The 10,705-nt window shown below is 41.9% G+C and overlaps 1 protein-coding gene across 4 annotated transcripts in view; it reads left to right on the top strand.

Annotated features, from left to right (window-relative positions):
• The first annotated feature begins 2,457 nt into the window (after window positions 1-2,457).
• The window catches only part of OPHN1 (oligophrenin 1), a 627,552-nt gene continuing 619,304 nt past the window's right edge, over window positions 2,458-10,705 (top strand). Inside the window, exons 1-2 of one of the 4 annotated variants that reach the window (XM_027535147.1) lie at window positions 2,458-3,178; window positions 3,320-3,477. In XM_027535147.1, the coding sequence (XP_027390948.1) occupies window positions 3,324-3,477 (154 nt within the window). In that variant the 5' untranslated portion in view covers window positions 2,458-3,178; window positions 3,320-3,323. The remainder of the gene's footprint in view (window positions 3,179-3,319; window positions 3,478-10,705) is intronic. The other 3 variants (XM_027535145.1, XM_027535143.1, XM_027535142.1) reach the window with 3 other exon arrangements.

Raw genomic sequence — 10,705 nt, 5'->3', positions numbered from 1 at the left:
CCTACCTTCCACCCCACCCCTTTAACCATGTTTGTTTTTTACATCTGTGACTCTGTTTCTGTTTTTTAAATAAGTTCATTTTTATCATTTTTTTTTATATTCCATGTATAAGTGATAACATGACAGCACATTTCTTTTTAGCTCTGAATGATATTCTATTCCATGGATGTATTATAGTTTATTTATCCATTTACAAATTATGAATAAAGTTGAAAGGTAAGCAATTTTCAAGTCAATAAATTCATTTAGTACTATTTGCTAAATGATGTTTGCTAAATATTTGCTAAAAATGATTTGCCTTTCCCACTTCTTTTCCCCACCTCTTTTCCCCAGAGTCTAAAAAGAAAAGCACACCTTTCAAAGTAGGTCAGATGGCTAGTGGGAAGCTGCCATATAGCACAAGAAGTTCAGCTTGGTGCTCTGTGATGGTCCAGAGGGGTGAGATGGGTGGTAGGAGGGAGGTTCAAGAGGGACGGAGCTCAAGAAGGAGTATATATATGTATACATATAACTGATTCATGTTGTCGTACAGCAGAACTGTACACATGGCACTCTAAAGCAATTATACTCCAATTGAAAAAATTAAAAAAAAAATATTTTTTTTCAAAAAGCAGGGTAGGTTCAAGTTTAAACTAGTTAAGGTTAAGTCACTTAACCTCTCTTCAACTCAGCTGTCTCATCTTTAAATGGGTATAATAATAATAATACTAACTTCATAAGATTGTTTTGAGGAATCATGAAGTCGGTTATGGGCTTCCCAGGTGGCTCTAGTGGTAAAGAATCTGCCTACTGATGCAGGAGATGCACGTTTGGTCCCTGGGTGTGGAAGATCCCCTGGAGTAGGAAATGGCAGCCAACTCCAGTATTCTTACCTGGAAAATTCCACGGACAGAGGAGTCTAGTGGGTTACAGTCCATGGGGTCCCAAAGAGTTGGAAACGACTGAGCCACTGAGCATGCATGCCCCCATACATGCACACATTGGGTTATGGGATTATAGACTGCGTGGAAGGTAAAGAATATTTCTCCCATAGACATCCATGTCACAATCCCTAGAATGTGTGACTGTATTGTCTTACATGACAAACGGACTTTGCAGGCTTAAGTATCTTGAGATGGGGAGATTATCTTGGGTTATTGGTGGGTCCTTATAAGAGAAAGAGGGAGGCAGAAGGGTCAGTGTCAAAGTGATGCAGTGGGAGAGAGACTTGACTGGCCACTACTGGCTTTAAAGATGGAGGAAGGGGGCTATGAGCCAGGGGATGTGGACAGCTTCTAGAGGCTGGAAAAGGCAAGGAAATGGATTCTCTCTTAGAGTCTCCAGAAAGGAACACAGCCTATTTGATATCTTGATATGGCCTACAGAGTTGTATTTTTAATTTCTGACTTCCAAAAGTGTAAGATAATAAATTTGTGCTATTTCAAGTCATCAAGGTTGTGATAATTTGTTACAGCAGCAATAAGATACTAACATAGGTAGAGAAGCTGTTACTACTCTATTTACAATCTGGCTTTCTGGCTTTCTTCACAAGGCAATGTAATCTAAACACTTTCCCAAAATTAAATTCAATCTTTTTGCTCATGTACACACTATTTTCCAGCCCCTAGCTACTGTGAGTCTAAAGGCAGCCACCTGTAAAGAGTAGCCCTAGTTCTCCTACAATAGACAATGGACAAGAGGCCTCTCAGGGAAGCTGCAAGACAGTTTATAACATCCTCTTTATAGCTTTTCTACTTACACATGGAAAATCACATGCTTTAATCAACAGCCAGTGCAATGAGTTGGATCACAAAAACCACACTTTGTGGTCCTATTCAGGGAAAAATGAATTCCTAATTATGGCCTCCTTTTCTCTGGCAGGGGGTTCTGAGCTTAACACAGAGATCCAAGAGCAGGAGTCAACCCTTCAGGTAGAAGGCACATGGGAATTAGAGCTCATAGAAATGGGAAAGGGAGGAGAAACAGAAGTGAGTCAGTCAGAGGGAAGCTGGAAAAAAGAAGGAAAAAAACAACAAACAATCCAGCCAAATAAAGAGAAGTGAGAGACATCATCCCACAGTTGATCTCTCCTGGGTTCTCACTCCCTCCCATTTTGGAAACTTTCCAGGTATACTCTAGGGGCTTCCCAGGTGGCTTAGTGGTAAAGAATCTGCCTGCTAATACAGGAGATGGTGGGGAAGATGCCCCGGAGAAGGAAATGGCAACCCACTCCAGTATTCTTGCCTGGGAAAGCCCATGGACAGAGGAGCCTGGTGGGCTACAGTCCATTGAGTCGCAAGAGATTCCCACACGGCTTGGCGACTGAAAAACAACTAGTGCGGGCGCACCTGCCTTTGGAGGCTGCGCTGGGACAGCTATTAGCTGGGGTGTGCTGGGAATACTCTTTGCGAGAGCCGGCGCCCTGGCGGGGTAATGCGGAGATCGCAGGAAGGAGTCACAGGGCGCGAAACGGAAAGACTACATCTCCCAAGCCGCCACGCTTTCCAACTGGAGTCTAGGGCGCTGACTGCTCCCCAGTTTCCGTAGGGAAGCGCCGGGCTACCGCAGCTATTGTGCGTCGCGCTGTTGCCCTCCTCTTCCCGTTCGGGCGTCTTTGGAGGAAGGCTACGTTTCATTGTCGCCCGGCTTAACACCTCTGGCGCTTAGCAGGACAAAAGGCCGCTCCCTCGGACCAGGAAGAACTTTAGGAGACGGCAGATTCTGGTAAAGAGACCCTAGGGTGCAAGTAAGATACAGTTTAAGGAACCCGAGTACCCTGCCTCGGTACATGGGCTTCGCTGGGGAAGGGCGGAGGCGCTGGCTTTAAGAAGGGGGAGGGGACAGTGCACTCCGGGTTACCCGCGGAGCTCGGCAAAGGAAATCTTCTGCTGGCTCGGCAGTTGGGAGCAAGGAGAGGCACCTCCCACCCTCAGCGCTCACCCCCGCCTACACCCTGGGCGGGCCAAAGTGTCACGTTTGCAGTTGCTCGGGAAGGATCCAGCCGCTCTCCCGAGAAGAGACGAGTTGGTTTCTGCTGCCTGTCAGGGGAGCGATGAATAGGGGGCATGTTGCTTGTTAAGCAGCACCCCGCCGGGATCCAACTGCGTTAGTTAGCTTTTGCCGTCACCTGAAGCAATCGCCGGGCCGCCCTTTTCCGGTACAGACCAGCCAGCTCTCCCCAGGAATCTCATCTGAACAGGTATCTGTCCTCTAAAGGGAGGGAGGCTGCAGCTTCCTAAACGGGTCCTGCACTCTGCGCAACCCATCTTTTCCTCGTACTGTGCCACTGATGCTCTTGATCTTTGTGTCTTTCCTTTCTCCTTCCAATCCCTGTCATCAGAACCATGGGGCATCCCCCGCTGGAGTTCAGCGACTGCTACCTGGACAGTCCTGATTTCCGCGAGAGGCTCAAGTGTTATGAGCAGGAATTGGAGAGAACCAATAAATTCATCAAAGATGTGATCAAAGACGGCAACGCGCTTATCAGCGCAATGAGAAGTAAGTGGAAGACTTTGATGAGCAGTTTCCCTGAGCCGGTGCTTCTGGCCTTTGGAGATCTTCCACACCCCAGCCCAAGTGTCTGAGGCTCATGGTTTTCCGGATATTTTGGAAGTGGGGTCAGTAGAAGTGGAAGTTGGTGGCTACAACTAGAATTGGGGTTTTCCCCTTTAGTGGTTTTGGTTTTATAAGACAGGATCTGTAGCTGAGGGACTGTCTTGTTCAGCAGCTATCCTTTCTTGTCAGACTCCTGTTCTAAAGGGACAGGCCACTTGTATTGTCAGACATGTTTATACCCATGTATGAAAGGGACATCTAAGCTGACCAAGGGACTGCCCCACAACCTCCTAAAGAATTGGGAATTCAGGCCAGCAGCTTGAGTCAGGGTTTTGTTCCTGTTTGGCCTCTAGTTGCTGCAGATAAATATGGGGGTAGTAAAAAATTGCCAATGGCAAGTTATTTTCTAAGGAAAGCACCTTTGCTCTTTAAGTTACTGAGTTATGATTGTGTTCAAGGTTGGTCTAAGTTCGGAATTATTAAATGACCTCATGTGCCACTGAATTCTCCTCACAGGTGAAACAAAGACCTGCCTAGTCCCTAGCAGGAAGAGCCCAGCTCCCTGGGAGCATAGTAGAGAGCTCAGGTTGGGAGTCACCAGGTTGAAGGAACCTCACCTAGCTTGGCTTTCCAGGTCCTCAGAACTAAGAACTCTGGGGCCCTCCCCCACTTCCCCGCTGTGTATAGATTTTTTATTTCTGCTAGTTGGCAGAAGGTTTGGAGTAAGAGAAAGAATAATAAACATCCCCAACAAGAGTGCAGGCAGATCAATCCATTGTGCCAAAGTATATACCCGTAAGAATGGAAGATAGGGAATGGGTGGTGATAATCCATTTTTTCTCTTGGTTGAAGGATGATTATGAAAAATAAAGTCAAAGTCACTGGCAAATATATTCTGTATACCTGTAATATTTTTTTTCTGAGTGGATTTATCCCACAAATAGTGTGTCTGGTCCAGCGTGGGGACCTTCTTAAGGCAAATACAGCCAACCAAGAGCAAGGAGCAAGACTTGGGAGCCGCAGTGCAGTGGTTTTTGTTGTGCAGCTCTCCTGATTTGCCCCTTGGAGTCTGGGCTTTCCCTGTATATGTTGTCTGCCTACTTTGGTCATAAGTGTTGCAAGTTCCTACTTGTTGTTTCATTGAATTGGATCATGTGATGGTGTGTCTTATTTTAGTCTGAACAAGAGTAAACTCTTGGTTGCATCTTAAAGATGGGATATTTGAAATGCTGATCCGTAGACTTTAGCCCAGGGTTTGGGGTGTGTTGCCGCTTAATAGACTTCATTGAGAGGTTAAAGATATGCTGGTTGTGCTACAAAAGTAGTTAGAAAGGTGAGGGTTCCTGAAAGGAAAAGCGGGAAATGTTTGGATTTTTTTTTTTTGCTTGTTTACTTGTTACAGTAAACTACTTAGTGCAGTATTCATAGTTAAATGAAGCTCATCTAAGCCCTCAGAAGGGACTGGCTTTGTGAAGTGCAGGATAAGCTGAAAGTATTTGTGAAAATACAGTTCAATAAAATGGTGGAGGAAGGGCAAAAGTTTTCTAGGCAAGTGGTAAGTTGCGGTTTTTATTCTTTCCTTTTGGGGGATTAAAAGTGGTGAGAGTCAACAATTATGCAGGTTTAAACCTTGAATATGGGCAGAAGATCTAAGAGTTATTTTGGCTCAGGGGGTTCTTGGTATTTATGGCGGTTTTCCTTTCTTGAGTATACATAGAAAGCCAAAAATAGGACAGTTAGGAAATAAAACCCAGCAGCTAACCCAGACTCCATTTCTTTTCTTTAAGTTACATGATTCTAAAAACATAATTTGCTAGAGGCAAAGACAGGATGTTTCCCGCTGTCTTGACCACAGTAATGTTTATACTCCCACTCTGCTTCCTCAAAATGGGCTAGCTGGGCAGCTTTTTCAGAGTAAGTGAGGTAGACGCAAAACAAAGGTATACTTTTGCTTTGTATGGAGGAAAAAGGAAGAGAGAACACTGGAATTAGATTAGAAGACCTGGGTTACAATCTTGGCTTCACCATTTTGGGATAGGAAGGCACATATAATATATTTCAGATATAAAATGGGGGTAATTGTATGCACCTCACAGAGTTGCTTTGAGGCTCAAAGGAGTTAATGGATTGTGAAAGTATTTTGTAAATGGAAACGGCTAAATATTTTAAGTCGTTGATAATACATCTTCAGGTTAATAATATAGTGGCTGAATATACTTTTTGGTAGGTTTCTAAAGGGAAATCCATAAACAAAAGTAGTTGGAAACATTTTTTTTGCTGTCATCATGTGGAAAATTCATTCCCTATATTGGCATGGCTCAGTGATTAATTTTGTATATGTGTGTGGATTCATTTTGTCGTTTGGAATCTGGCATTAAAAGTAAAGAAGAATTATTGGCACTTTTTCATTTAATTTATTAAATTGACCATCAAATCAACTGGTTAGTGTTTCTGGTAACCAATGAAACCTGGTGCTTCATGCTGCAAAAATCAGCTGCAGTTTTTGTTTAAGTTGTTAAGCTAGTTGGAACTTGATTTCCAGCTTGTGTTTGATTTTGTCCAGAGCTCTAGATAAGGTTTTAGTCACAGCTGTGTGTGATAATTAGTTTATTAAATATGGATTCTATTTGAATATCTGGATTTTCTTAGATCTGTGCTCAGAGGTAATTGATGTTATGAATGATATTCAGTATGTCTTCTTTGAGAAAGTGACTGATTTGCTCTCTCCCCTTAAATGTGATCTATTCATAATTGTTGGAGTAAAAAATGGTGATTATAATTTAAATCAATGACAAAAACATTGGCACTCTGAAAGGTGAATATATTGCCCACTTTTCTTTTTGTTTTTTAAAAAATATTTATTTATTTGGTTGCATTGGGCATGTGCAGTCTTTTGTTGTGGCTTGCAGGCTGCCCCATGGCATGTGGAATCCTAGTTCCCCCACCAGGGATTGAACCCATGTCCCCTGCATTGCAAGGTGGATTCTTAACCACTGGACCACTAGGGAAATCCCTGTTCTTTGTTTTTATATTGGCAGCTTTGGTCCTTGATGTTGTATGAATATTTTCTATGCACTTAGGCTAGGTATTTACAACAAGTGAACATGATACACCTAATAAATGTTATATAATTCAGTGAACATGTATCATTCATTCAGTAAATACTCATTCATATACTAAATTCAAGCCATTGTTCTCAGGGTTGTTACAAATGTTACAGAGAAAGTCACAGATGGGATCCTGCCCTCAAGGAGGTCCTAGACGGGTAGGGGAGATAAGATATGTGTAGAGATCACTAAAGTATAAGGTAGTAGATATGGATCAGAGCCATAGAGTGGGACAGGTGGATACCATGGTATACAACATGACGGAGAGGTCATTTCCCTGTGGAAGGATAAGGGAAAGCAAAGGAGAAAGTAGCATTGTAATTGGGCAGAATTGACTTACCACTTATTTAGCTGTTCCTATATGTTGTTGTTGTTCAGTTGCTCAGTCGTGTCCTACTCTTTGTGACCTCACGGACTGCAGCAGGCCAGGTTTCCCCGTCCTTCACCATCTCCTGGAGCTTGCTCAAACTTGTATTCATTGAATCAGTGATGCCATCCAACCATCTCGTCCTCTGTCATCCCCTTCTTCTGCCTTCAATCTTTCCCAGTATCAGGGTCTTTTCCAGTGAGTTGGCTCTTTGCATCAGATGGCCAAAGTATTGGAGCTTCAGCTTCAGCGTCCATCCTTCCGATGAATGTTTCCTTTAGGATTGACTGGTTTGATCTCCTTGCAGCCCAAGGGACTCTCAAGAGTCTTCTCCAACACCACAGTTCAAAAGCATCAATTTTTTGGTGCTCAGCCTTCTTTATGGTCCAACTCTCACATCCATACATGACTACTGGAAAAACCATAGTGATGACTATATGGACCTTTGTCAACAAAATAATGTCTCTGCTTTTTAATGTTCCTGAATGCCAAGAATTAAAATCTTATAACAGACTTATGAGGCAAGGACTATTATTTCCACTCTTTCTGTGAGAAAACTGAAGTTCAGAGGAATTTAGTAACTTTCTCAGCTGATAAGGGCAGGAGTCTGAATTAGAACCCAGATCTGACTCTGAGGGCCCTGCATTGCACTATATTCAGGACAGAGAATTTCATGTAGTAGGAATGACATAGAGAATGTAAAGGGATAGCAAATAATTCAGGTCATCTGGGTTATATGGTGCAAGAAGAGAAGTTTGGGAGATGACCTTGGAATGAAAGGTTGAGGGCCTTGACTCTGCATGACCTGTTAAGTACTTTAGGCTTTTCTTTACAGGCAGGGAGTATTAAAAACATTTTTGGTAGCACAGAGGCGTCGTCTGAACTGTGCTTTAGGAAGATTCATCTGAGAGTGATATAAGATGTTCCAATTCTAAACAAATATTTGTGACTTTTCTGCAGATTATTAGGAACTTTAAATTTTCTTTGATATAGCTCAGGGGTCAGCAGACCTCTTCTGTAAAGGGCAATATTTTAGGCTTTGAGGGCATGTAGTCTCTGTGGCTCTTGCCTGGCAAATCCCATGGACAGAGGAGCCTGGTAGACTGCAGTCCATGGGGTTGCTAGGAGTCAGACACGACTGAGCGACTTCACTTTCACTTTTCACTTTCATGCATTGGAGAAGGAAATGGCAACCCACTCCCGTGTTCTTGCCTGGAGAATCCCAGGGACGGGGGAGCCTGGTGGGCTGCCGTCTCTAGGGTTGCACAGAGTCGGACACGACTGAAGCGACTTAGCAGCAGCAGCAGCAGCAGTCTCTGTGGCAATTACTTAATTGCCATTGTTGTGAGAAAGCAGCTATAGATAATACACACATGAAATGAGAGTGGCTGTGTTCTAATAAAACTTTACTTATTGACATTGAAAAGTAAATTTTCCATAATTTTCATGTCATAAAATATTATCTTCCTTTGAATTTTTCAGCTGTTTAAAAATATAAAAACCATTTGCAGCTTAGCTAGAGCAGGGGCATACAGAAATACCTGTGGGCTGGGTTTGATTCAGTGGTTGTAGTTTGCAGAACTTTAATATGACTAGTTAACCTAAATGGACTTTTTTATTGGTAAGGTAGTGAATATAGTTATTGGTAAAACATAATGCCACGTTTAATATTTTCCATTAGTTTATTTAGTTTATTTTATTTTACTTTGGCATGCTGTTAATTATGCCTGCACTGGATTCAAGGTTCACAGGTTCCAGTGCTGTCTCCATGGCCAAGGAGAAAATAGAAAAGTATGAAGCTATTGGAAGTGGGTTAATAGGACTGGAGTGATTGGGGTAAAATACAGTAGCTTCATCTCATTACAAAAGCCTTCACTTTCTTTAAAACTGTGAGAGCTAAATGAAATGTGTTCACAGCCTGGATTCAATCAGGTTGCAATTCCTGAGCTAGATGATCTACTTCTAATAGTCTAGGAGTCTTGGAAATGGGCTAGGAAAATGAAAGGTGATAGTCTCCAGAAAGAGGTTTCTCTGGGGAAGCACCACTAGACACTGCAAATTGAGAGAGGCAGAATGATGGTATAGTGGGGAAAAAACCCTAGATGTGATGGGTATGGTGATGGTTCTGCTACTAATAGGATCTGTGACCTTGGTAAGTCTTTTGCTGGGGTCCTTGGTCTGCAGCTTTACATAAGTGAGGATGGATAGGGGATATGTAAGCCCACTTTCAGATCTAACATTCCATGACTTTTTCATTGCATATTATAATTTAATCATTTGGGAAGGGAATGAGTAACTTAATTATAAGATCTTATTTTATACCTACATAAAGTTTCACATTATATTAGTGTACTGGCAGTATTTAATGAAATACAAAAAATTCAACAAAAATTTAAAGTAATCATTCAAAAACCAAGGATAACATACTTTATATGTATAAAACAGATGTCAGAAAAAAGAATTATATCATTAAGCTCACTCATATACATGCACAAACCACAAACACATAGGCTGTCTTGGACTAATGGAAACTTATGTTTTAAAAGAATGCAAAAATGTCATTTTCTTACATTCTGCACTTTTAAAGATAAAGAGTTTTAGATGTTTACATTAAGATGACCATTTGGGGTACCTGTTCAGCTCTTGCTTTGGCAACTGGGACACCTATTTGGTAAATTTTTGTTTTCCTGAAAGGATGGGTCAGTTCCATTTTTGAGGCAAATTTCATATTGAATATACTTTATGGAGCCGTCTCTAGCTTTACACACAGAGAACCTGGGTGCTGGTTCCAACTGTGCCACCTCCTAGCTATATGACTCTGAGTAAGTCTTTAGTTTCATGAACCTGAGTTTTCCCATTTCTAAAATTAGAGGTTTTGTCAGTGAGCTTTAGGGTTCCTCCTGGTTTCCTCATTCTGTTTTCTGGGATGCCACTGTATTGCACAGTCAAGCAACCTAAATTGATTCCATTGGAAACTTTGGAGCAAATTCGCCTTTCCTCTGAGAGAATGGACAAAAGGAACTGATATGTTCCATGTGAATAAATGACATGAATCATGCTAGCCTATTTAATTATCCTCTTGATGAATGCTTCTTGAGGGGTCCCAACCTGGTGCTTTTCAATTCTGTCTTGAATAGCTCTATACTGAGGGAGACCAAAGCTTTTAATCCCTCTGGAGTGGGTGTAGTGCTATGGTGTGCAGGGAGGAGTTGGTGATGTAATATATACATTTTCAGTCAGCAGATATCCTGTCATTATCCTGGTGATAGTTAATCAGTGCCTTGGAGGACATGTTGTTATAGTCGGCTCTGTATCTGCAAGTTTTGCCTCTCTGGATTCAACCAACTGGGGATAGAAAATATTTGGAAAAAAATTCCAGAAAGTTCCCCAAAGCAAAACTTGATTTGCCACATGCTAGCAACTATTTACATAGCATTTACATGAGATACTATAAGTAATAGGAGGATGTGGGTAGATTATATGTAAATACTACACCACTGTATATAGAGAGTTGAATATTTTGTGGATTTTGGTATCCACAGGGGTTCTGGAACCAATTCCCCACAGATACTGAGGGAAGGACTGTATTTTAGATATTCTGAAGAGTAGCTCAGATCAATGTAATGAGTATGTTATATGGTATTGCTCTTAGTAGGTACGAAGCAAAGTCAAATGGAATTTGCTGGAGGCAGTATTA

This window comes from Bos indicus x Bos taurus, chromosome X (assembly GCF_003369695.1).
Source record: "Bos indicus x Bos taurus breed Angus x Brahman F1 hybrid chromosome X, Bos_hybrid_MaternalHap_v2.0, whole genome shotgun sequence".
Taxonomy (NCBI): domain Eukaryota; kingdom Metazoa; phylum Chordata; class Mammalia; order Artiodactyla; family Bovidae; genus Bos; species Bos indicus x Bos taurus.
This window is presented reverse-complemented; position numbering and strand designations above follow the sequence as displayed.